This window comes from Apus apus, chromosome 16, assembly GCF_020740795.1.
Source record: "Apus apus isolate bApuApu2 chromosome 16, bApuApu2.pri.cur, whole genome shotgun sequence".
Lineage (NCBI taxonomy): Eukaryota > Metazoa > Chordata > Aves > Apodiformes > Apodidae > Apus > Apus apus.
The window spans coordinates 12,263,367-12,289,227 of NC_067297.1; the positions used below are offsets into that span (position 1 = coordinate 12,263,367).

The 25,861-nt window shown below is 46.7% G+C and overlaps 2 protein-coding genes across 4 annotated transcripts; one reads left to right on the forward strand and one right to left on the reverse strand.

Annotated features, from left to right (window-relative positions):
- Positions 1-4,037: 4,037 nt before the first annotated feature.
- Positions 4,038-15,248, forward strand: TMEM120B (transmembrane protein 120B). The gene is made up of 12 exons (XM_051634433.1): positions 4,038-4,125; positions 6,796-6,914; positions 7,850-7,966; positions 8,395-8,454; positions 8,989-9,084; positions 10,148-10,237; positions 11,271-11,336; positions 12,285-12,346; positions 12,597-12,689; positions 13,091-13,155; positions 13,314-13,382; positions 13,801-15,248. Exons 1-12 carry the CDS (start codon positions 4,057-4,059, stop codon positions 13,900-13,902), a joined length of 1,008 nt encoding a protein of 335 aa, XP_051490393.1. The 5' UTR covers positions 4,038-4,056; the 3' UTR covers positions 13,903-15,248.
- A 385-nt stretch (positions 15,249-15,633) lies between these two features.
- Positions 15,634-25,237, reverse strand: RHOF (ras homolog family member F, filopodia associated). Of its 3 annotated transcripts, XR_007891074.1 has the most exons (6): positions 25,000-25,237; positions 24,805-24,892; positions 19,828-19,937; positions 18,932-19,159; positions 17,457-17,765; positions 16,772-16,862 (listed from the first exon to the last, which is right to left on the reverse strand). XR_007891074.1 is itself a non-coding variant. In XM_051634434.1 (5 exons), exons 1-5 carry the CDS (start codon positions 25,162-25,164, stop codon positions 16,698-16,700), a joined length of 756 nt encoding a protein of 251 aa, XP_051490394.1. In that variant the 5' UTR covers positions 25,165-25,236; the 3' UTR covers positions 15,634-16,697. The 3 variants fall into 3 exon arrangements, 2 of the variants coding, with proteins under 2 accessions (XP_051490394.1, XP_051490395.1); XM_051634434.1 differs by lacking the exon at positions 17,457-17,765 and having other exon boundaries at positions 15,634-16,862; positions 25,000-25,236; XM_051634435.1 differs by lacking the exon at positions 17,457-17,765 and having other exon boundaries at positions 15,634-16,862; positions 18,932-19,066; positions 25,000-25,230.
- Between the last annotated feature and the right edge of the window lie 624 nt (positions 25,238-25,861).

The window sequence follows — 25,861 nt, forward strand, 5'->3', positions numbered from 1 at the left end:
CGTTCCATTGTCACTTCAGTTGTCTGGCATTTGACTAAACCTTACAGTTATTCAGACTGAAAAGAAGCTGTTAAATTGGTCAAGTGTAAATTATGATTTAACTCAGCCCATTATACTGCCAATGCAATTCACTGCAATGGATTTTTACCTGTCCAATTTCTTCCAGTTTGGACACTCTGAAGAGCAAACCAAGCCAGGGAAGGCTGGGTGGGGAAGCAGACCCAGAAACACACCATTTGTGAAGCAATATCCCACACCATATGATGCGCCTTCATTTTTTTCAAAGAGTAAGATTTTTTTTTTAATTAAATAAACCCAAAAGATCTCAGTATTCTACATCTGAAACTGATCATTTTCACAAGGAAGGGAGACAGCTGCTCTCATCTAAGTTTGCTCTCACTGAGCTTGGGGAATTACCCAAGTGAAATGCCCAAACCAACTGAAAACTGTCAGAATCAATAATTTAAGCTTATTCTGGGAACTTTGTAGAATAAATAGAGAAAAAACACTAAAAGAAACATATGTTGGAATTCTTCAAAGGTGAAGGAAGTGACAACAACATACTGTGGAAGTGGGATGCTCAGATGTGTGTTTTATTGCTGCCATATTCAAAAGAAAAGCCAGAGGAAGAGGTGGGAGGGTCTTGGACTCTGACCAAGCGTGTGTTGGGTGCAGCAGGATGAACACCGAGTGGGTGCAGAGCTGAAGGAGCTTCCCCACTGCTCTGTTTTTTTTTATTAGCAGCATTTAGGAGGGACTGAAGTGAAAGGTTTGAAATGTAAACTTCGCTGGCTGACCTTTTGCTTAAGAGGCAGCCTTGCAGGAAAGCCTTTCTTTAAATCTCTTCCCTCCTTTTCGCTGGGAGCAGCTCTCTCAAGATTAAAAACATGTTGGTTTTACATCAAAACAACCTAAAGTAAGAACTCTAGGTTATGTGAAATATTTGAGGACTTCCTACTTATTAATGCAAAGTGAAATGTTGAAGTCCTTGAAGCTGATGCTTATGAGATACCTTCTCCCCATGAGTTTCTTCTGCCACAGATTTACAGCTAATTGTCTCTTCTTAACAGTCTGCAATGAGACTGTTCAAACATAGACTGTGGATGTTAATTAGTGAAGTCACCCAAAGCTGAGAATGATTTACTGTACAACCAAAGAGTGCTTTGCAGGGGTATTGTTCAGAACAGGAAGATCCCAGCATGAAGATGGAGGCAGATAAATTCGGCCATACTGGCACTAATGTGTCACTTCAAGTCTTGAACTGAGGAATAAATCCAGACTACAAAATAAATCAGCAGTGCCAACTTCCAGCTGAAACATGTGCTAAATGTGTTATTTATCATGGCTTATTGTCCCCTTATGTTAGAGCAGGGACTTACCCACATTTATATTTTTTCCTTTCCCGTTTGCACTGTGCTGGGAAGAATCGTATCTCTAGGAGAGGGGGAAAGCATCTAAGGAAACAGCCTCAATTATATACATCCCTTTCCCATGTCCTCAGCCTTGAGAGTGGGAAGATCTCTTGGCTCCACAATTTGCTATGGGTATCACTGGGAAGGCTTTCTGGATGAATGCACAGCCTCTTACTCTTTGCACGATCCATGTTAAGGAGACAACCAATTCCAAAATTCAGTACTAAGTTAAGTGGACAATGGTTTACAAAGAATTTGTGAGTCTCTTCCTTCAGGAAATCTAGTTTGGGGGCACATTATAGTTGTAGTAGAAATAAAAAAGCCTTAAAACTGAAAGAGAAGTTGACAGTTAAATAAAACAAATGCAAAGAATGTGGATATGGAAACATAAGTCACTCAGGACCATAGACTGTGATACATGTGATGTGATTTTTTTAATTTATGACTCCTAACTCAGAAATTACAGTGCTTTTAAAATTAAAATCTTCATTCTTAGCAAGTAAAATTATATATACTATAACAAATTCTCTAGTTCTAGGTTTGAAAAAAAAAATCACTGTTAACTTACCTTGCTTTGGTTTTATTCACAAAGATGTGATTGAAATAATGAGTTTATACAAACAGCAATAACCTCTCAGGTAGAAAGAGACTACAGGTAATTCTGAAATCTTTTGTATTGGCATAACATTAAATATTGCCAGAACCAGCTGTACAGCCAGCCATACCACACTCACATTACTTGATTTTAATGGAATTATTTTGTGCTTTCTGTTTTAAAGAAAATACAGATCTCTTGAAAGAAGATTAATATAGTACGTCTCAATTAAAAGACCTTGAAAGGAACCTTTTGAGGTCATAATTAGACACAGTCTCGATGTGTATAAGAATTGTTCCTTGTCAAGAGGTGTAGAGAAGAGGTAGGAAAATTTATTCAAAACTTAAAAACTTGAAATAACGGTCTGGTGATCCTTCAGTGTGAGGCTGTTTGGAAGAGCTCCGGGGCTGCGTGGGAAATGCACAACATTTCCTGCCTTTGTATGCACAGCACCCACAGAAACACAGACCACAGCCCTAATGAACATGTCATCAGGCTGCGTAATGACAGCCCAGGGCAAATATCCACAAGTGATATTAAAAGCTTTCTTCTGTTCTTTTCAGGCTTATATTTCAGAAATGATATTAATAGTTTTAAGGGTTATTTACAATTTATGACGTATTCTATAAGTACTGATGAATTATGTAAGAATTCTGAGCATGCCTAGATCAGAGTGTGATTTAATGAGCAGACCAAGCCCTAACAAATGTAACTACATCTTAGGGGCAGCTCTGTGATAAACTGAGATGAGAGAGTAACTGCAAAGGTGGAGGGATTATTTTCATGTGGGAAGGGAAAATAATTTTGCTGGTAGGTAGTACTCCAACCTTGTGGCAAACTGGAAAGGTTCAGCCTGTGTCCAGCGCAGAATTAAAGCTGCGTCCTGAGATGCAATTCTTTCTCTGGAACCCAAAACTCTGCAGGCTTCCTGTAACATAAAGTCCCATTACACAAGGTTGTGGAGAAATGCAAGAATCAATACACACATAACAAACTCTTCTGACGTTTATACTATGTTTATTATTCTTCCAGGTTATCAAGGCCTGCCACAACCCATGTGTTTGATCTCTGAACAATCTTGGCCCTCACGGGAGGAGCTGAAGGGACAATGCCACGTCCCTGCTGTTGGTGGCTGTTAAATCAGCAGAAAAACCCAATCTCTACAGGTTCTGAGCAGGTTTCTCAGGAAACTGAGTGCCGGGGCAGGCAGCAGGTCACCAACTGCACTTCAGGGGTCCACCCACACATGTATGAAAAGAACACACAAAAAGGGCATAAAAGGACCAGATAGCACACATACAGCCTTAGGAAAGGACGAGGGACAGTGTGTACAGAGGAGGGTCTCTAAACCAAACGCTTTGGTTGTGTCAAATCCAAGGAAACAGTATTGTACAAATACTCTGTGAAAAGACAGCGTTGCACTCAAGTTTTTACTTCGGCTTTACTCTTCCCCCTTGAACATTTTTAATTGCTTCCTTCCTCTTCCTTTTTTTTTTCTTCCATTACGTCTGCCTCCCCCTTTTTTCCCAATACACCCGTACTACGAGAGGGGCAGTCCCAGCGCCCGGAGCCCCCGCAGCCCCGCGCGCGGTGCCAGCTCCCGCACCTCTGCAGCCCGGAGGCCGCCGGGGCCCGCTCCCCGCCTGCCAGTCCCGCCGCCAAGCGGCTTATTGTTCTAACAACAAAAAAGAGGAGGAATCACCTCGTCACTTTGACATTAACGGCCCGCTGTGCCCTGGCCACAGGCAGCCGCTGGGCTGGGCTGGGCTGGGCCGCCTCAGCCGCCAGGTCGCTCTGAGGAGAGACCGTCCCCTGAGGGGACACGGCGGCCCCGCCAACGCCACACGGAGGGTTTTATCTCCCCTCCCAGCCCCACGGGGCGCGTCAGGCTCTGCCACAACAGGAAGGGCCGCGGGGGGCCGGGCGGGCCGAGCCCTCACCTCAGGCGGGCGGAGGACGGGGCGGGGCGGCGGGTGGCGCGCGACACGGCGGCGCCGCGCCCAGCCCCCCGCGCGATGACGTCAGGGCCGCCCGCCGCCCCGCGCAGCCATGAGGGCGCAGCTGGAGCGGTGCGGCGGCGAGTGGCGCGCGCTGCAGGAGGAGTTCCGGCTGCTGCAGGTGAGCCCGGCCGGGGGGCCCTGCCCTGCCTGCTGTGCCGTGCCGTGCCCTGCCTGCCGTGCCGTGCCTGCCCAGCCCTGCCCAGCCCTGCCCTGCCCTGCCCAGCCCTGCCCTGCCCTGCCCTGCCCAGCCCTGCCCTGCCTGCCCAGCCCTGCCCTGCCCTGCCTGCCCAGCCCTGCCCCGCCCCGCCCCGCCCTCGCCCGGCTTCGCTGTCCGCGTCCGCCGCTTCCCGCGCCCTGCGCAGCGCTGCGCTGCCTTCCCTGGCGACGCTTCTCATGGCTTCGCCGCGCGGGGCTCGCCCCTGGGCTGCCCCCCGCACCCCGCCCGCCGCCGGAGCCGGGCGCGCACGCCGCGGGTCCCCTCCGCTGGCCCCGGGGCAGCCTCGGCGCGGAAATTCCACGGGCGCGGAGCGGGTCGCCCCCTCCTCGCCGCGCCCCGGGTGGGCTGCGCCCGGCGGGGCCACGCGTGCACGGCGGGCTCGGCGCGGGCCCGGGGTGCGTGCGTGAAGCACGCGTGGGCAGCGGGCGCGGCGCCCCAGACACGCCAGGAGCGGTGCGGGACGTCCCAGACCGAGCCCCGGCAGCGTCCGAGGGGGCACCCGGGGGGACGCGGGGTCGTGGTTCCCACCGCTGGAGCAAGGGCGGGAAGGCGGGATCCGGCGTTTTGGTGTGGACAGTTGGGAGCGGCTGGAAGCGGCGCTCGGCCGGAGCTACCCCCCTCGGGAGGGGTCTGAGGGACAGCAGCGGTGTTTGTCTGCCTTACAAAAATCCATAGATGGGCAGAAAGATTTTGGAGCAGAGGCTGGGAGCTGTTTCTGCAGAAGGGTTTTCCCTCCAGGAACCATCCCACTCGGGACAGCATCGCTGCTGCTCCTCTACACGAGCGCTAAATCTTTAAGCCACTTCTACAACACCGGCTGCTCCGGCTCTGCGGGGCTGTTAGTCTCTTCTAGGCTGTTGCACAGAACGTGTGGCCCCTAAACCACAGCAAAACGTCAATAACTTATCCCTGCCTCAGCTCCTCCAGTTACCAAAGGGAAGTAGAAATGGCACCCGGTGGGTCACAGCTGCTGGTGGCATGGGGTGTTGTCCAGTGGTCAGTACTGTAGAGGTGAAAAGTTGGGATAACATCCATTCTCTGGGAGATGGTGTTGCAGAAGAGGGGAATGTGGTGCTGGCCTGAGGATGGGGCTCTGCTCCACCTCCAAGAGGTGCTGGTGGTGCTTTGGTTTGCTTTGGAGGAAGCTTATGTGCTCCCCAGCTGCACTGAAGTCAGACCTTGATCTGTGGCATAAACCCCCAACTGTTTGGTAAGAAAGTATTTTGATTTTGTCTGCTCATGCTTGTGCCTTTTGGCACAGGTGTTTTTTTGGACACACAGCATCTCCTGAGTGTGGTTATCCCAGCAGCAGTCCCTGCATCATCCCCTTCAGTGCCCTTTTTGCCTGGCCTGACTCTCATCTCCAGCTGGAATTGTTCTAGGGCTGTGTGGGAGCTGCTGCTTCCATTTGGAAGGAGCTCCCTTTTGGAGTTTTCCAAGGCAGTTCAGTCTCCTCCTCTTAATGGGTCTCTTGGGCTATGCTAGTGAGGAAAAAAAGGATGGTGGGCAGATTTTTGGTGTGTCCAGAGCAGTGTCAGACCCGTGGGGCGTAATGATCTCTGTTTGAGTGCTCTCTGCCCTGTCCCTTATTTGATAATTGTGTTCTAAGTTCTGGGCCAGGGGCCGTGTCTTCCTTCTCCTGTGGATAATTTTTTGGTGAATAAATAACTTCTCTACTAGTAAATATATTCTTCTAAATACTCGTGTCAGTTTGAAATCATTATCCTGATATTTCTTTGGCTAGCAGTAGAATTTACCAGCTCTCAATTTGCCTGTTTGTGTTTCCAGTAAATACTTGAACACTTTTTGGCAAAGAGCTTCTTATACCCTTGGAAACATCCTTTTAAAAGATGTTGTTGTGTGACATTTAGAGAAACAGAACAAGTTACTGTGCAATCCAGCCCCAAAGTCCTGCCTGTACTTAGCAAATCCAAACCAATCCTGAAGCCATGAGAGCTGTGGTGCCTGGACGAGGTTACTTTGGTTATCAAGGTTTTTAAATCTAGAGCTTGTTTTGCTTTGCTCTTGTAAATAGTGAAGAACTACCAGCCAGGTCTTAATGAGGAGGAGAGCAAAGATTTGTTTTGTATAGTTTTAGCATAATGACAATTTCTGTGATCATTGATGTGCTGGTAAATAAAGCAGCCAGGCAAATAGCCATGTAACCCGTGTCCTTGTATTTCTTCCTTTCCCCCCCAGACTTAATCTGGCTGTGAAATCAGAATTCCTGCTCTGTGATTTAGCCACCCATTTGATGGGGATGGATTGGGATCAACAGAGGATTAGAGTTCCATTACAGGGTGGGATGGGAATGAGAAGCTCCTGAGTGGGAAAGCTGGTTAGAAAGAGGAAACGAGGCAGGCACGGAAGATGCTCTTCATTTGCAGGAACTTCATTAGTATCCATTTAAGCTATGCTGGATCCATGGTGGTTTGGCATTGCTTGTTTGCTGGGGTGCCTGATGACACCCAAAAAACCAGGGTTTTGCTCTTTTCCTTCAGAGGCGAGGACCAAAAGCAGTGTGTAACCTAGAAGGACTCTTCATCCCAATCATCTCCTCTTCTCCTGCAGGAGACACACAAAGTTTACAGGCAGAAATTGGAGGAAGTCACCACCTTGCAGACAGCTTGCAGCACCTCCATACAGCGGCAGAAGAAGACACTGAGGGATCTGAAGCACAGCCTGCAAAGGTAGCGGGAGACGTGGAGGAGGTGGGGATGGGATATTTCTCCTTCCCAAAGGGCTGAAATGTTTGGATTTTTAGCATTTTAATATGCAGTCTTTGTCATAGTGGTAATTTTGCTCCGTATTAGTCTTGGGTCACCTCAATTTATCACAGCCAGATAAAATGTTTGTAATCCCATGAGAAAGGGAATCTGGTAAATAGAGAAGAGCTCTGAGGGAGCCTTGAAGTGTGAGCAGTGTGCTGCAGGACCTCTGGGTCCCTGTGTTCTGCTGGGTGGGCAAAGCCTTGCTCTGTAAGCATCAGTCCTCAAAGCTGAAGGTGTAACTCACTCCTGGGTGGATTCATAGGAAGGAACTGTCTCTGGCTGATCCCCAGGAGCCAGATTCCTTGTGTGCAGGTCTGAAAACACAACCTCCAACACCACAGGTTGCTGACGCCACCGTGAGCTGCTCTGTTTTAGTTTAATTGGTAAAACCACAGTTTGTCAGAAAATCATCAGCTGTGTGTTTTGTTACATCCTTGAAAGGTACCATGCCTGAAGAGCTGCAGCCTCTGCAAGGGCAGTGCCTGAAACCACACACCAAGTTCCCAAAGTGGAAGGAGTTCCTGCAAAAAAGCACAATATAGCACAATATTCCCTATGTGCTCTGCTAGGGAAGAGGTACAGGATCTTGTCACTGAGCTGAGACGAAAACAGAAGCTGATTTTGAGGCCGTTTGGTTGAAATAACCTACAACAGCATAAACCAGGCAGTGAAATAAAATCATGGTAAGCCAAATGGTGCTGCAGAAATACAGGAGCAAAGTACACGATGGCATCAGCTCCTGTAGTGAGCTTGTTAACAGCATGGATGGTGGATTTGGTGACAACATTCTTTTTCTTTAAAGAAAAAGACTTTAAAAACACAAACAGGAATATCTTGTTTCTGTGTTCTTGCAGGTGCAAGGCCAAAGCCAGTCCTGAGGAGTTTGCTCTTATTCAGGAGATCAGCACCCAGATCAAGGAGAGGCAAAATGCCTTCTTTGACATGGAAGCCTACTTGCCAAAGAAGAATGGGTACGTGCTCTGCCAGGGGGATGTGTGCTCTGGGAGGGCTGAGTTTTTAAATGCTCACAGTACTGTTGTTCCTAAAGGATAATGTGCATGTTGAAGAAATACATGTAAAACTGGATTAGTCATAAACCTCTTGCTGAGCTGGTGTGTCAGTTGTACACCGTTCATTAGCTGGAAGTGTATGTAAATGTTCTGTCTGTGGGCAGCACAGGTTTTCTTGTTAAAATAAAAGTAGTCTTGCTAACTTGGAAGTGCTGACTGGATTTCCACATTTAAATCCTTTTCTGTAGTCTTATCTCCAGTTTGCCTTCATTGTTAATACATTAATATAGCAAACGTGGCTTCAACAGACACACTGGTCTCCAGCTCAGATCCTGTGGTGTTAAGATAAAACAGACTTACATGAGTCCACTTTGTTCTTTGTTTTTCAGCCTGTACTTAAATCTGGTGCTGGGAAACGTGAATGTAACTCTGCTGAGTAACCAAGCAAAGTGAGTGAGTGTTTCTGCATGTGTGGATTTGGGTTCCTCTGGGGCCAGCTGTGATTATGGACTGAAGTCCAGAGATGGGAATGGGTTTCTCTTAGATAAAAGATGAAATGTTGAGAGGTGGGCAGGTTGGACCGTGACACGGGACCAAGCTAATGTGTTGTGAGCTCTAATGGATTCTGTCCTACACTTGCTTTTAAGCCCAGTGTGTTGCCTTAATTGTGAGGGGGGGGTTGCAGTGAAAAATGGTATTGTGACTTCCAGGCCTATGTGTTTCAGAAAATGGAGATTTTTTTTTTTTTTTCACTTTTTGTTAATTCTTATCATGCCAACCCAGAAATCAGCTCTTACGGACTTGGGCCACTGAGTTGCCTTGCAGCCTGGAAGGTCCCTGCAGGCAGAGCTCTGCCTTTCACTGCCAGCTCCTGCTTTCCTTAATGTTTTAAGCAAAACCTCATGTCTCTGAGGTCAGCATGTTGGTTTGTATCTGATTAGAAAAAGCAAAGCCATGTTCTGGTAAAGGCTGTTCCCTTCCAGGTTTGCATACAAGGATGAGTATGAGAAGTTCAAACTTTATCTGACAATAATCTTGTTACTTGGGGCTGTTGCCTGCAGGTTTATTCTCCACTACAGGTAAGCTGCATTTTTAATTTTAATCAAGTATTTTGAATAAAAATGTGCTGGGTTTGAACTAAATGTTCCCTGCTATTAAGGATGGTGAGACAGGCTCTGGCAACATTTAGGCTTGAGCAGCTGGACAGCAGGACAGCTTTTGCACCTCTTAACACCAGCATCATCTGTGTTTTAGCTACTTGCTTTTCCTTGTTTAACTTTTAATGGAGTGTCTTGTGACTAAGAGAAGTCCAACATCGTGTTTCCTGATCCATCATTTTCCTGGCATCATAGTGTGCTTGGGAACAAGCAGTTGGTTTTGCCTGGGGGGTGTCCCTGGCAGGGACCAGCACTGTGCTGCAGCTCTGGGGTTGCAAAGGCAACAAAATAGGATTTGCATTAAATGGTCAGACCTGAAACGTTATCTCTAGACCATGATAAAGTGTCTGAGCACCAACAAGTTTGAACTAAGCAGTTTTGCTTTAAAAATCAGGGAGGTGTTGGAGCCACGCACTTCCACAGTAGTGTCTCTGGGTTTGGGTGAATGCAGGATCATACCAGGGAATGATGGTGCCATGGACAGAGGCTGCCCTGAATCCCTGTGGCTTCAGGGGTTTGCAAATGGCGAAATAAAGCTGTTTTGGTTTTTTTCCCCTCCTGAGTGTAATGCTCTCCTGCTCTTTCAGTTGATTGGATTTATATAGATCTCATGGAATCTCCTCATTGAATTAACCTGGAAATGCCTCTCTAAATTGGATCATCTGCTGCTTTCATGGTGCTTTCTCTCCTTCAGAAGGAGTTAGTGTCATCTCTGCATTCCTGCTTATCAGCTGAAGATCTGCAGTGTTGTATCATGGGGCACTTCCTGGAAGAAAGGACTCAGAGCCTGGTGCTGCTGCCCATGTGTGTGGCTCTGTATGTGGATTAGAGATGTTCAGGACTGGGACTTGGTGTCTATGGCCTTGCCTGGCCACGTTTTCATTCACCCAAGGGGAAGGAAGAAAAGTAGGCTATTTATTTTAATGTGTCTTCATAATTAACTGGATTTTTTTTTTTTTTTACTCTGTTTTTTTGTGTGTCACAGGGTGACAGATGAAGTGTTTAATTTTCTGTTAGTGTGGTATTACTGCACGCTGACGATACGGGAAAGCATCCTCATCAGCAATGGGTCAAGGTACTGAGCCACCTGCAAGAACTATTTAAAGCAAGAAATGTCCTTAAAAGAAAAACAACCCACAAAGGCAGATTCAGCTTGATGCTGAAGCCCAGCAAATCTGAGGTGCTGATGCCTCTCTACAGGGTCTCTTGTCTCTGTTCTCCTCCTTGGTTGCTTCCAAGATGCAGCCTCCTGAGGTTTGGGGAGGGAGAAAGTGCAGTTCCTACAAGTCCATAGTGCTTTGTCCAAAGCGTTGGATGTTTTGGTAGCTGTAGATGTGGTCTGGGCTGTAAAAGTGTGTGTATTTTTGGTGAAAGGACTGACTGAGGTGCTGGCTCCACACCCTGTGGTTAGCATGGCCACCCTCATGAGGCGTGTGACAATTGCAGCCGTGTTGAGGGAAAATTGGTGGTTAGGAGTTAATTGTATACAAATCTGGGATCACAAATAAAACCATGGGAGAAGTTAAGTGAAAGATAAGAGTTGGAACTAGATGATCTTCAGGGTCCCTTCCAACCGAAACCATTCTATCATCCTTACTCCAAGCCCTTGTTTCTTCTTGGTAGGGGTATCCTAAGGCAGATGTTGAGGTCCTTCCTACAGCACTTGCTCACTTTACTGAAATTTCCTGAGCTTTCTGCAGTGTTCATGTCCGAAAGAAACAGCCTCATAGGAAGGACTTGGATATGTCACATATTTATGGCACAGAAAAAAAAAAAAAGGGTGTGTGGGCTGAAACTTGTGCATCATTAGTCACCGTGGAGCCTCGTGCTGCAGGGACTGCTGCTTCTTGCTATGCTGGAGAGCTCGTGGGAGCACGTGGGATGTGCCCTGTTCCTTAGCCTCCCTCCAGCAGTCATGGATCTGTGTTCCAACAAAGTCATATTGCCAGGGCATATTGCACAGCACCCCTTTGGCTTGAGTTGGGCCATCAATTTTGTTCCCTGTCCTTCTCCTCCCTCAAGCCAGGATCATTTTTTGTCTGTAAAGCCAGACTTATAATGCTAAAACCCATGTTTCTGGTCTAACTGCCACGTTTTTTTCTGTTTAGGATCAAAGGCTGGTGGGTGTCTCATCACTATGTCTCCACATTCCTGTCTGGAGTCATGTTAACGTGGTGAGTCTGCTCTTGGTGGCTCGAGGTACCTGAATCATGGTCTTTACATCATCTGAGCATTAAAATCCAGCAGGTTCATTAAGCTTTAAGCTGCACGGGCACGTGGCAAAGTGTCAGACTTGTTTTTTGTCTGATCTTAGGGATGTTTTCAGTTATAAATACAATGCTGCATGTCTGTGTTTACAGCACTGGTTTATGAAAAAGGAAAACCAAACCTCAAAGCCTAAGCCATGGTTGTGCCGATGGTAGCAAAGTCTCTGCAGGTCTCCCTGTTTCTGTGCAACTAAGCAAACAAGCAGCACTTTGCTTTAGAGGGAGGATGCCACAAAATTCATCTATTTGGTGCCTTTACTGAACCCAGATTACAAACCAAGTATAAAGCCAAAACTGCCAGTTACCTTCCCAGGGGCTGGTCAGGACAACATGGCGATGCAGCCCATGTATGGCCCCTGGCTCAGCTGTGGAATGGACTGGTTAGTTAACAATTGTTTTTAAAAATGAGATGTTTCTGCTCCTGAATCTGTAAGGGGATGATGCAGGGGCTGGAGCAGAAGGTTCCCTGTCCTCTGTCTATCCTGAACTGCCCTCAGGATAAGGAGCACAACCACCCCCTGCTCCACCCCTTGGATTCTTGAGCCAAATGCTGCTGAACAGCTTTGGTGGCTGCCTAGAGAAAACCACGATGAGCAAATGAATTAGAGAGGACAGCATTTATACATGTTGGAGAGGGGAAATGTGGAAACCTAATGAGTGAGAGTGTTTCCTTCAAGCCAAAGTTGTGATGTGGGCCTGGAGGACCATCTCTGGGCTCCCAACAGGGTGGAGTGGGCTGGGTACCAGCTGCTTGCTTGGTTTGCTGATGGGATCTGGCTGGGTGCTGAGGGGGAAGGTCACTGCACTGTCTGCTTTTTACCAAACAAATGGACCTCCTTTGTGTTTTGCTTTCAGGCCAGATGGTCTCATGTATCAAATGTTTCGCAGCCAATTTTTAGCGTTTTCAATATTTCAGAGTGAGTATATCTTACCTTGTTAATTCAGGGGATAAAGTAGTTTTATATCATGGGCTGAAAATAAAAACAATTCTGCTAGGTAAACACTGGGGTATTAAACTGTACAAATATAAACCATACCAGGCAAATGTAAAGTGTACAAATATAGGCAATAATTAAATGCTGCTGGATTAAACATTACTAAAATAGTTTGTTAGTTTGTCACACTTCTGAACAGCCAGCACAACGATGTTTCCTCTCTCCTCTCCAGGTTGTGTTCAGTTCCTACAGTATTATTACCAAAGGGGCTGCCTTTACAGACTCCGTGCTTTGGGGGAGAGAAACCACTTGGACCTTACAGTAGGTGAGGCTTTCTGCAGTATTTGGTTTGCAAAGTCTTCTGCAAAGGTTTTAGATGCAGTAATAGGGAGACTGCTTGTGGCCTTCTGAGAGCAACCTCTGTGGGGCTGCCACCCCCCTCTCTGCGTCCTGTGGCAGGAAGGGGAGCCAGGATTTAATCTCCCTCTGCAGGTCCTGTGGGTCAGAAGTAGAGGGCTCTGATCTGGAGAGGGTTAAGATGGAGATTTTGGCCATCTTCATCCTCCCCCCATTTCCACACCTTCAAGTCTAAATTTTTTTAATTGGTTGGTTGTTGCAGAGCAGGATGGGAATAGCCCTTATGGGGTGGTCTGGGTGGGGAGGGCTGCAGGTCCAGTCCTGGCTTCTCTGTGCTCACTCTCTGCCTCTTCTGTTAACCTTTTCCAGAAGGATTTCAGTCCTGGATGTGGCGGGGGCTGACGTTTCTCCTTCCCTTCTTGTTCTTTGGGCATGTAAGTAAGGCAATCCTGTTCCTCCCTTTGGGACACAGGGCCTGGGGGGATCTGCTGCTGCTTTAAAGGTGCTTTAGATCACACACACCCATGGCAGATGTTTCTAAGATTTGGGTTTTTTGCTAGTAATTAAATTGCTTCTTTTCCCTTCTTTTTAGTTCTGGCAGCTATATAATGCAATCACACTTTTTGGATTGTCGAGGCATAAGGAGTGCAAAGAATGGCAGGTGGGTGTTGGTTCTGCTCTGATGGTCATTGTTTTGGTCAGATCTTGCTGTGGCTGGTGTGCTAATGTTGTTCAGGAGGAACACAGCTTCCTGCAGAAACCTGTCCTTCCCCCATGCCTGTGCCACTGGTGTTCAGTGAAAGTGCTTGTAGAATAATGTCAGTCCATTAGATTGGATTTAATGATTTTACTGCTTGATAGAGTCCACTTATGTGGAGTATAATCCATGTTCTAATATTAAAAAGTAGTAAATGCTACTTAAATGATGATAAAAATATACTTTCCATATGTGTGGATGTATATTTGGCTGCAGTGATCTCTCATGTGCTGTCCCTGGACTTGCCCACCAAGCCCCCTCAGAGCTTCAGTGTGGCCCAAGCAAACACCCTCAGCTCTTACCTTTTCCTCCTCTTCCTCAGGTTTTTGTGTTGGCCTTCACATTTCTGCTGCTCTTCCTCGGGAACTTCCTCACTACTCTCAAAGTGGTGCACACTAAACTCCAGAAGAAAAAGACAAACTGAAGAAGCTGTGAACCCCACCTCCCCACCCCTCCAGCTGCAGCAGGCTCTGGCTTTGGGATGGATCCTGCTTAAACCCCAGCTGTGCCAGGGATGGGCTCAGAAAGACTTGCCCATCCCCATGTCTGGTGAAGAATAAGGACTGTGCCAGCACAGACTCAGTATTACACAAGCATGGCTCTCCAGTCTGCAGTCCTGCTATTTATGTATATTTAATACAAAACATGTTTGCTTTTGGGTTTTGTTTTTTCCTGTCCATAGAGCAGCATGCACCTGCCTGGCACAGGGCCAGCCTTAGGAGAATGTGAGATCTACTGTGATTCCAATTCTGGAATGGTATTTAACACTTTCCAGTTTTATTATTTAAATTCTGGGTATTGGATTTGCAAAGGTTTATGAACACTCCAGGTTGATCTGTAATACAGACCGAATGCTGGTTTTTAAAGGCATTTGTTTAAGGCACATTTTTCAGTGGCAATATTAATGTATCTGTACTGTGAAGAAAAAAAACCAAACCCATCTTTGTTCCATACTGCTGGTATATACACCTCAGAAAAAGTATTTAAGGAAGGGAAATCCTCTTTGGAAAACAAAAATAAGCAAGCAAAAGCAGTTTTTAAATGGGAGGGAAGTCTGGCAGTCCTCTTCCAGGGAGACCAGGTCATCTGTGCAGGCCTGGAAAAGACCTAAAATAAACCACTCACTGTGGAACTGCTTCAGCCCCTTCTTCATAACAACTGCACTGCCCTTTGGGGTTGGTTTTTTGAGACACTGTTTTCTTTAAAATGGCCTCAATCAGTGGCAGTAAGTGCAATTGCACTTGGGTTTCTGTTTTCAGTATTTTTTGCTCCCAGTGCCTGTCCTCCCAACCTGAGGACATGCTTAGCAAAAATATTAAATACTGTCTTTAGATGCTGTGCCTGTACTGATAATGAAGAGAATGTAAGCACTCATTCAGGAGGATGTCAGAGAGTAAATACTGTCACCTCCTTGTGCTGCTTCAACTTAAACTTACACATTAAAACAAGTTTGTTTTGGGTGCTGGAACACCTGTACCTCCCTAAGGGCAGGGTCAGTGCTGTGAGCTGCTTCAGGCAGCATCTTTCCCAAGGGTGAAGGCTTCCTGTGAGCTCACACAAAGCCCAAATTGGGCAAATGCTTTGGCAGTGATGTGGAAATTAATGCCCTTCTCCCAGTAAGTGTGCTCATGAAGAAATCCACATGCACTAGACTTGAAATGGTTTCATCAGTTCTGTTGCTGCGAGGCTAGAAAAATTACCTTTGCAGTGTCACTGTCCTGTGGGCATGAATAATAAATTGCAATTTGCATTTTTTGAACGACTTTCAAATTAGCTGGGCTGTGTGTTGCTATGTTAACTTTTGACTTCTGCACACCCTGTGGGGGTTGGTTTTTTATTCTTTGAATTTATGAAGTGTAAGCTCTTATTTTGAGAGCGATGTTGGAACCTGCTGGATCTGAGCAGTGGACCTGATTCTCTAGGGCTGGGGAGCTCTGTGTGTGGTGAGTCACTTGAGTTCTGCAGTGTGAGAAACCCAGATCAAAAAAGCAAGAAAGATTCCTGCTGTGGAGCTGAGGGTAAAGGCAGTTATTTCCTGCATGTTGATGTTCCAGTTTCATACCGTGTCAGGTGATGTGTGGCTTTGTCTGTCACTGATAAATGTCTTCTTGTGGAGTTAGGGCTGCACAAATCAAGATATTTGTATAGTCCAAGATATGCACAAATTTGCAATTTATTTTTTTTTTTAATTTTCCATTTTAAGCTTGTAGGGATTTACAAACCTAGATTAAATCAAAACACATTAGGGAGGGCAAAAAAAAAAGGAAGATTTCAAGGATCAAAACATCTTCAAGCTGCCTGTAAAATAATGATAGATTGCTCCAGAGGTTTTCACCAGCTGGTCATGTAACCAGCAGGGGACAAAGCTGCATGAAAGCTGTGTGATGTCCAGTTACCTGGCTCCATGTGCAATGGTTGTCTAGCAGTAGACTCCTGCAATGCACCACGCAAACTTTTTAGCAAAAGGTGGTGTCTTGTGAGGGTGTATCCTCCCTGGGGATGGGCAGGAGTTGTTGGCCTGACACAGCTTTCAGCAACACCTGTACTGCAGAAACCTCCTTCCTCATCCATGGTTTGGTTGATGGCTACAAACTAATGATTGCTCCTGAAATCTGTGATTTCATGGCATGACGATGTGCAAAAGAACCAGGAGATTGGAGGCACCAGGTTGTGCAGCTCTGCAAAGCTGGCCCAGAGGTACAGTCTGTGCACTCTGGGTGCAACTTGAGGCCAGCTCATACCAATGTTAGCACAGAACTTCCATTTCTCTCTTGAAAGGTGCCTGGTAAGCTGCTCTAACACTGCTTCTTCTAAAAGATGTGGCTTTTCAGCTTTTCTGCTTGAAAAAAACCCAGTAAATTCTATATGACCTCATGCCACAATTATTTTGCAGAGGGAAAACCTCCCCCACTAATGAAGTCATATGCCAGCAGTCACTGTTCATTGCAGTTTAAATAGTGAGTCCAAGACCTGACTGGTGGTAAACTGCAGTTCATAGCAAAAGCCAGATGGACAAAGGAATGTGGCATCAGTTAACCGTGGTAAAGAGCTCTGAAAACGGGGCACAGGGCAACAAAAGTGCAAAAACAGGAAAAATAACCACAACTTAAAAATGGTTTCAGTAATACAAACATGTAATGGGGAAAAAAAAAAGTCTTTTAACTTCTACTGCTTTTATAATCTGAATCAGGTGCAGTCAATGCTCTCTTGCAGTCCAGATCACAGCACTGAGCACACTGTCTGTTTCTTCTGGCGCTTGGCTTTTTTCATGGCGTTCAGTGCGATGGTTGTTGCTTCTTTAAAAACACTTTCTATGTTTTCACGACATTTTGCTGAGCACTCCAGATAAATTTCTGCATTTATCTGCTGACAAGCTGCTTCACCCTGGGAAGAACAAAAGGTAAAGTACGAAAGGTTAATTGGGGAAGAAAGGGAGTTATTTTGTCCATCATCGTATCATAAGGTAAGGAAAGAAGCAACTTCTGAGAATAGTGTTAGAGTGTAAGTGGCATTGGTAATAAACCAAGGCAGCATTACTTAGGATTTTTTTTTTCCCCTGTGTTGATCTAGAGGCTGGTCTAACGGTTCATTGCATTAGAGAGACTAAATGCTAACTGCTGATTGTGTAAAAATACTCTCGATGTTAAATTTGTTCAAAGGAAATGCTGAGGTAGATACTTAAGTGAGGATAAGATGTCTACACAGTGGTATTTTTTCAGGCCTGACCTTAACTATCAATTAATGTCACATGCAAGAGCAGAATCTGGACTGATGCCTTGTTTTGCTGGTCAACATGCAGGAACCCTGACTCTTGGAGCATCACAGGAGCTCAGCCAGAATCCTCATACACAGAAGTGGGTGCCTGTGCTCCTCAGCCTCACCTGGATGTGAGCAGTGGGAACGGCCAGGAATCTAGAAGAGTTGCATGCAATCCTGGCTGCACAAAATCACTACAGACCAAACACAGTGATTTCTTACTTTGCTTGTGATCCTTTTACTGTTGTTGGAGAGTCAGCTCCCTGTTATGAATGCTTGTGAGCCTTGGAGTGGGAATTCCAGGTCTGCAGCCCACAGCTCATAAACTGTGTGTTCATTATCAGCCCTGGGAGTGGGGTCACTTGAGCACTCTGGCTTCTATAGGGGGATTTTTCTTCAGCATATTTAAGTGAAGTTGTCTCCTTCCAGTTGTTTGCAAGCTGCAGTGCTGGTAGATACTGTTCATGTCCTCTGTGCCAGGCATTGGAAGCATCATGTCATGTGGCTCAAGATGCCATCAGCTGTAAAAGACTGAGGGAGCTTATATTGAAGGGGAGAAAAATGAAGTGGGAGGGCTCACATAGGAGACAAAGTCTGTACATCATGGGGCCTGGCAATTAATTGCATGAGACCTCAGCAGAATGGCCAAAAGTGTCTGTTGTTTGCCTCGAACCTCAAATGTGAGGGTGATGAATGAGTTATTAATGCAAATGAGGGACAATCTACAGCTGTTCACAGAGTGACAGGACAGGGTCCTCATTTTGTGCACAAGGAAGACAAGCTGAATGTCCCAGTGTGGTCTAGTGGTGATGCAGTTCCAGTTTCTCCTTGTGCTGCTCAGAAAAAGTAGTGATTCATTCAAGGTCTTAGTGCACTTAACCTTGTTCCTGGGACGTGTGACTCACATGCTGCTGTTCTTGCTCTGAGATGAGAGAACAGCTTTGTAATTTAAAAAAAAAAAAAAGTGGGAGACCAGAGCAGAAAGGTCTTGTGTGAGTCCTGTACCTAGGACAGCTACACTTGTAACTGTCTTGTAACACCAGCTGTAAGTCTTACAGCTTCATAACACAGTGAAAAAATTTGATAACATGTAGGGGTTTTTGTAAGATTACTTTAGAGACTTCAAAGAAAAGTCTCTTCTGTTGGAGAAGCCTTGCAGATGTTTTTGCTATTGTCCTTGAAAGGGTTTATTTTTAAATACCACTTGCAAAGCACATTTTCTCTGAAATGGTCAGTACTTTTAATCCTGTAATGTGCATCCTAGCATCTCCAGTCTTTATCACAATCCTGATCAAATCACCAGTGATGGGAGCAATGTATGCTAATAAAAAATTATGAGGGGAGTCCAGCAAAATTGCTGAGGCTCACAAACTTGTAACAGTAATAACTCAGCTGTGAAAGGAAACAAGAATGAGATGTAATGGTCCTAGAAGGTGTAGCTAGTAGTTTCCTTTTACACACCCCAAGACATGCAAAACACTCTTTAAAATTTCTCTTTGATACTAAAAATGGATGGTGATCTGGCCACTTCCAAAAAGGACTTGGAGAAACTGTTAGTGCTGTCAAGAATTTCTTTCCCTGGACACCGCAATCACCTGATTTTGGAGTATCTGTGATTGCACCTGTGAAGACTGATGCCATTGAAGCGTCCTTTACCTCTTGCAAAGAGGACACCACTTCAAATGCACTTTATTTACCTGGTTGTAAGTAATGGGTTCCTGCTTAGAAGCCCTGAGCTTGCGCAGCTGCTCTTTGTCTTTCCGAAGGTCTGTCTTGCAGCCGATCAGGACGAGCGGGACGCCCTGGCAGAAGTGATTCACTTCAGGATACCACTGATGGGAGAGAAACAAAACCTTTACATCTGGTTGGGGTTTCTTGGGGGGAGTTTTTTGGTGGGTTTCTTTTCGGTGTTGTTTTGGCTTCTTCTGAAATCAAAACAATCAAGCCTTTAATACAAGCTGCCATTTCAGCATTTTGAAAGTCATCAACGTGGTCACAGGGGCCCAAGATGCCCTATTTGCATTTTACAGAAACACTGAAGTCCTACAAAACATCTGCCAAAGGGCTTACTTAACATCTGTTTAAATTCAGAAGAGCTCCTCTAAATTCTCAAGAGTCTTAAGTCTACTTAAGAGCAGAATTTGAACCAAGTCTCCCTTTGTTTTGCTGGTGCTCCGTACAGGAACACTAACTTCTGCTTTGGAGCATCACAGTCCTAGTACAGACAACTGCTGGCTCACATGCCTATCCCCTGTAGCTAAATATGCATGTGAGGGAAGTAGACTTGGATCTTAAATGCCTGTGTGGAATCCTGGTTGTCTCACTTTGCTACAGCATTTTCACTGCTGGTTTGTGATCTTTTTAGCGTTCTGTGGAGTCAACCCTAGTTGTGAGCACTTAGGAGCTGTGGAGGGGTGAGCTCCAGGTCTAAGGTCTGCGACCTGCAGCTCAGTGCACAATGAGTGATCTCTGCACTTACACGCCCAAGGTACAGAACCCTAAAAGCATCAGCTTTTTTAATCTGATGTCCTGTCACGTAGCAGGTGTATGTAATTCATTTAAAAGGCTGAAGCAAATGAGGAAAGCCTCTTACCTTGGCTGCTACATTATCATAGCTAGTGGGGTTCATGACATCGTAACAAATTAAGACGACATTTGTGTTCTGGTACGAGAGCGGTCGCAGTCGATCATAGTCCTCCTGCCCTGAAACACAGGGGTGTTTTGGATAAGAGAAGTCTCTATCTTTAATAAACAAGCAGTATGATGGCAATATGTAAAGATCATAGAATCACAGAATGGTTTGGGTTGGAAGGGACCTTAAAGATCACCTAGTTCCAAGAACAACAGTACTATAATTGTGTAGACAGAAAGTTTTCCATACTTGTAAAATTGCTTCCCTTAAATGCTGGAGATTCCTCTTTACTGACAAACCTGATGCTTTAGAATACAATACTTGACCGTGACAAGTTTTAATAGAAAGCCTACTTTGTTCAACTGCTAAGTACTTTGAAGCAGTTCTAATCACCAATTGCCAACTTGCTGCTCACAAGCAAAATCAGCAAAAGGGATTTGACAGTTATTGATTAAAGCATTCGCAATTTGGCAGTGGTTCCATTCTCCCAAACACATTTGCACATGTGATGCCGTGAGGAGAAGAAACACCTCATTTGCTAGATGCAAATGCTGAAGCAAAAATCTTGTGGTAAACTTGCTTATGCCAACCCAGCGAGCTGTGAGGAAGCAGCAATGAGCAGACTGTGCCCCCAGCAGCCCTGCTCGCTGCAGCACACATGTCATTTTACAAGATGTGCTGCAACATGAGCCAGGCTTAAGTGGTCTTTGAAGCACAACTACACAGCAAATCTTAGGGATGCTGCTGAACTCTGGAAAACCAGGGGATTTGTCATTCTTCTGATAAGGGATATTCTAGCACGTGATCTGACAAGAGGAAGCTGATTTGCTTCAGACCTGCACTCTTCCCCTTGCTGTAGCTGAGAGTTGGCAGTAATCAGCAGGCTGGGGTCTGACGGTGTCTTGCTTTGAGAGATCAAGTTTGAGAAAGCAGTAATTACCAGATACAGATGGCAGCTCAGGAAGAAAACCCCATCTTTTCCAACTGAGTTTTTTTTCAGAGACTTAATAAAGAAGAAACCACAACTTAAGCAGTCTGAAGAAGATCTATTTGTCACCTGACTGCTGCCCCTGCTGATGGCTGGGGAACAGGAAAAGCAGCAAAACCACAGGTCTCGGTCTCAGGTGCATGTCCACGCTTGTTGGCTCTTCCTCATCCCTTCTCCAGTTCATCACCCAAGATGTGCCAGCCTGCACATTGCTCAGTGTGTAAAGGAGCTCAGCAGCCATTGCCACTGACTGGAGAGGATAAATGAGAGTCAAGACTTGCCAGCCTGGGAGTCACTGGTAAGAGCTGCTCCACAGCAGAGCTGTCACTGATGGGTGAGGAAGAATGTAACATCCTGCCACCCAGTCCAGACCAGCCAACCACTTCCGACAGATGTCCCTATCTTGTCTGCAATACTCCACACCCATGTTGGGATCAACATGGAACGGCACCATGGGGAGCTCTCATGGACACGGAGAAATGCACCCAGTTTCCTTTGATTTGTTATTCTGCAGGCTCCATCAGAACACCAGGTTACCTGCTGGGCAGCTACATTTTATCACTACTCCATTTAGAAAAGATGGGTAGGCAGACTTTCTTCGTAGCAGAAATAAAGCCAGTAGAAGAGGACATCGGGGTGGGGAGACACACTGCATTGAAAAAGCTGGGGGTTTTTTGTCTTCCTCAGCCATGCCCTTCCTTTCAAAGTTAGAAAAACTACTCTTGCATATGCCAGCTTTTAAAACTTCTCTTACGGCCTCAGTCTGCTGTGCATCTGTCATTACAGACCTGAGAACTCCCACTGGAGGCTTTGCATGTGCTTCCTGCAAGTCAGAGCGAGCACCCACAGTGATGAGGCATGACTTCCTCCCCAGCCCAGCAGAGCTCTTTTCCTTGCTCTGAGAAAGTTCTGCACCCAACAGCATCAAAAACAGAACTTTGTGTCTGAGCCGTAGCTAAAGCATCAACACTACTCCCTCAGTGTGTAAAAAATTGCAGCTGATGTATCTCTCAATGCTTCTGCCTCTAATGAGCACAGCAAGAAATGGGAAACTTTTAATTGAATAAGCAGCTGCAAAGCCTGTTTGTGGAAGAGACAAGTGGTGTTACCAGGGCTTTGCGTGTTGCGTACGAATACCACCAACTTCCTGCAACAGCCAGAGGTGTCTCTGATGAGGAAGACAGGGTAGAGCAGTGCAACAGTCTCACAGAAAATTGTTATTCTAGCACGTTTTAAACTAACTCATTAACTTAGTTTCTTACCAAGTTCTTGTCAAGAAAAAAACAGCTTTTGTAGCTTGAGTTGTTCAATTCTTAGGCACTTTGTGTCCTTCTCCTTCAGTAAGTAGGACAAGCTCAAAGTCCCAAGCTACGCAGGACTAGACAATACAAAGAATGCTTCTGACTTTAAACAGCCCATGGAGCTGAACCCATCCTTTCCCTTCCCATGTGCTGAAGTAGATGCAGCTCTATTTAATGTTGCTCTCAGCAAGATCCTAAAAATATCAAAGTCCTTTCTGCAGTGGGTGCATCATGAAGATCAAGTGACACTTTTTAGAAGACCAGCTTTGCCTTCCCCTCCCCTACACAGCTACACGGCACTTAGCTGAAGCCCCTCACCTCAGAACTGGCTTTACATCCTTTTGATCCATTTAAATGATTTTATAATAAACTGAATGATTTGGGAACCTTTCACACTGAGGAGAAAAAGACAAGCATGAAGCTGTCTTGGGATTTTAAAGAAGAGCAAGACCAACTCATGCAGTTCAGTAAGTCAGAAGATGATTAATAAAATATGGCCAATATGCTGCACTGTTAAACAACTGTATGTTTAGACTCTTCTCTAAGCTGCAATTGCTGCTGTTTACCCACCCCAGAGCATCATCACCCAGCTAAGACAGGAATTCAATGAGCTGCTGTTGCATGAGATGACAGAAGCAAGTCAACACAGTGAAACACCAAGTCCAAAACTGCATCTCCCATGCTGCATTCATGTGGCAGAGGAACAGTTCTCTTGTCAACTGGTCACTCCTCTTGCTCTTCTCTTACTGTACTTGGAGGACAGGACACAACTCCTGGTCCTAGACTAATCATTAAGGAATTTAACATTACCTTTGTATTATTAAAAACAGGATGACATTAAAATATGTGCTCAAGTGAGTTCTTCCTCTAGCTTAACTCCCAGCTTCAGGAAGAGAATGAAAAGCTGCGTCAACAACAGAATAGGACACAGATCTGTAACATGCAAGCAGCTCTGAAACAGAACCAAAACTCTAGTCTTTCCAAAGTGTCTTATGAGACACAAAATTTGCCCTGCTGTACTCTTCAATAGGGCAGTGCTTTGGTCCTGCAACAGGGCAGTATTTATAGCTGTGAACTAAATGTGGAAGGGTAGACGCTGCTGAAGTTACATGCCTGAGCAAGGAAACAGGGTGAGAGGAGCCACCAGCACTGGGTTCAGTGCTCTCCAGGCTGCTGGGGGCTGTAGCTCTTGCTCAGAGCTGGCTTCTCCACACGACACAAGGAGCTGGGCCCCGATGGCAGGTTTGGTGTGTTCCGTGCTGCAATACTGCACTTGCCCTGCCTACCACCCCTTCTGCAGCCAGCCCACGCTCCCTAAAGCCTGCAAGAGGCTCCAAAAGCAAATGTTAGAAGCTACAGCTTGATTTTCCATGAGCCAGATAAGTATCAAGAGCTGTGTGACAGGCAAAAACTCCACTTTGACAGTGAACAAACATAAAACTTGACAAGTTCACTGTGACAAGTCCTTTGTGCCAACAGATTATATTAAGGAAATCCCTCTTTCACACTAGATTTTGGCCCTTCTCTTTTCTCTTAAGACTTAAACAACAAAGCTTTGTCATTCAGTAGAAGCTACATTTTCCTAATTACTGGATTCAAGAACAGTAATACTGGCACAAGAAGATGAGTGGCAAATTGGGTGCCCAGGATCTTGCTATACTGCAGTAAAGATTAGCAATAAATCTACTTTTAGATTAGAAACTTTTAAGATTATTTATTCAGGTATCAGTAAGGTATGCAAGAAGGTAAGTATGTTTTGCTACTATTCATAACTAATATGGACAGCATTCCATTCTTATTTGTCTTGGTGTAAATTTGGAACAGCTTCACAGGCTTGAACTGGAACAGATTATTTACTCAGAGCTGAAATGCAGCATGTGTCAATTTTAGGGTTTTTTTAGGAACGCAGCTGGATAACAGAGTTAAAAAACTTGTAATGAAGTTGAACAGAAATCATTCCACAAGTTCCTGAAATGAACCCAAACAAACTACCAACATCTTCAAATAACTTTTAGTACTACAGCTTTTTTGTCCTGAGCACAAACCAGCCTTTTTTCCTTCACTATTCAATCACACATGGCAGGAGATTAAAATACTCTCCTGCTTGATTGTATTATGCTTTGCATCTGGGAACCAGCTTTCAATACCTTCAGGTATGGTTGCTATTTGATGTGATTCTCTTAATAAAGTGGGTTGTTAAGACAATTAACTAGATATGAACTAGATAATGAAGCCATGGCTAAAACTGCCGTTAGATAAGTGACTTCTTTTTCTGGAAGGCACATTTATGCATGCAACAGGTAAGATGTTTCTTTTGATTGTACTCTAACCTCTAGCAGTCTTAACTGTGCTACTACAGTCAAAGCATGCTAGTAGAAAAGCAATTTGAAAATATATCCAGCCTTACAGTTCTCAAGCGTCAGTCTGGTTTAAGTTGACCCAGCAAAAGCTGCTGGAACAGAAGTAAGGGCATGTTCACAGGGGCAGCTTAAGTTTCTGCTTATTTAACTGAAACTTCAAAAACCCGGGGGTGGGTTCGGCTCAGCCCCAGGCCGGTGCCCGGCGCAGTTCCCACCCAGCAACCGCCTCTCACCGCCCGATTCTGTTGGGATTGGGTCAATGCAAAAGATGCTGTGAAAAGCCCCGTACCTGCGGTATCGTACAGATTCAGGGTGATCTCCTTCTTGCCCACCGTAACGCTGGTAGTATATTTCTCGAAGACAGACGGCGCGTATTGCTGCAAAGGGAGAAGCAGCAGCTCTAGACGGGGACCAGCCCCGGCCGCTCCGCCGGGCGGTCCCCAGCCCCTCCGCGCCCCGCCCGGGCCGGGCCGGCTCCGCTCACCTCGGGGAAGGCGCCCTTGGCGAACACCAGCAGCAGCGAGGTCTTCCCGCAGCCGCCGTCCCCCACGATCACCACCTTCACCTCCTTCTTGCCCGACGGGACGGCCGCGCTGCCGCGGGAACCCCCCGCCGCTGCCTCGGGCAGGGCCCCGTTGGCCGCCTCCATGGAGGGGAGCGGAGCCGGGCCGGGCTCAGCGCCGCGGGGCCGGGCTCCCCTCCGAGCCGCGGGGCCGGGCTCCCCTCCGCCGGGCGCCCCGGGGCGGGCCGGCACCGCCCGCGCCCCGCCGGGGATTGGCCGCGCCGCGGGCGCCTCAGGTGCCTGCGGGCTCTGCAGGGGCCGCGCCGCCTCCTGACGCCCCCGGGGCGGCGGGAAGTGCCTCTCCCTGACGCCACAAATCGCCTCACGGGTCTGAGGCACCCACGGCCTCGGCGCCTCGCCCGCGTGCGGCTGCCCACCCACGCGTGGGTGACCCGTGTGGAGACACGCAGGCCCGATGGGCGCTGCAGGAGCCCCCCGGGACCCCCTCGGGCCTCCTCCCGCCAAGCCCCGGGGCCGCTCCCCTCCGCACCCCCCACCCACCCGCCATCTTGCCAGGCTTGGGCCCCCCTCGCTGCCCGGCGGCTGCGGGGCCAGCGTCCTCCCCTCCGCCCCGCTCGTTCCTTCCTTCAGGGAGCCCCTCCGGACCTCGGGCGCCACGCTGGTTTGCCGCACATCACCAGCAGCTGAGGAGATGTCTTCCAGTTCCACCTCAGTGCCTGCAGCGGCCGAGGGGGCAGCGCGCAGTGCCAGCCAGGGCGGCAGGAAGCAGAGACCCCCGGAGGTAACGAGGTGGTGACAGAGCTGCTCCGGTGCCACTCCACCA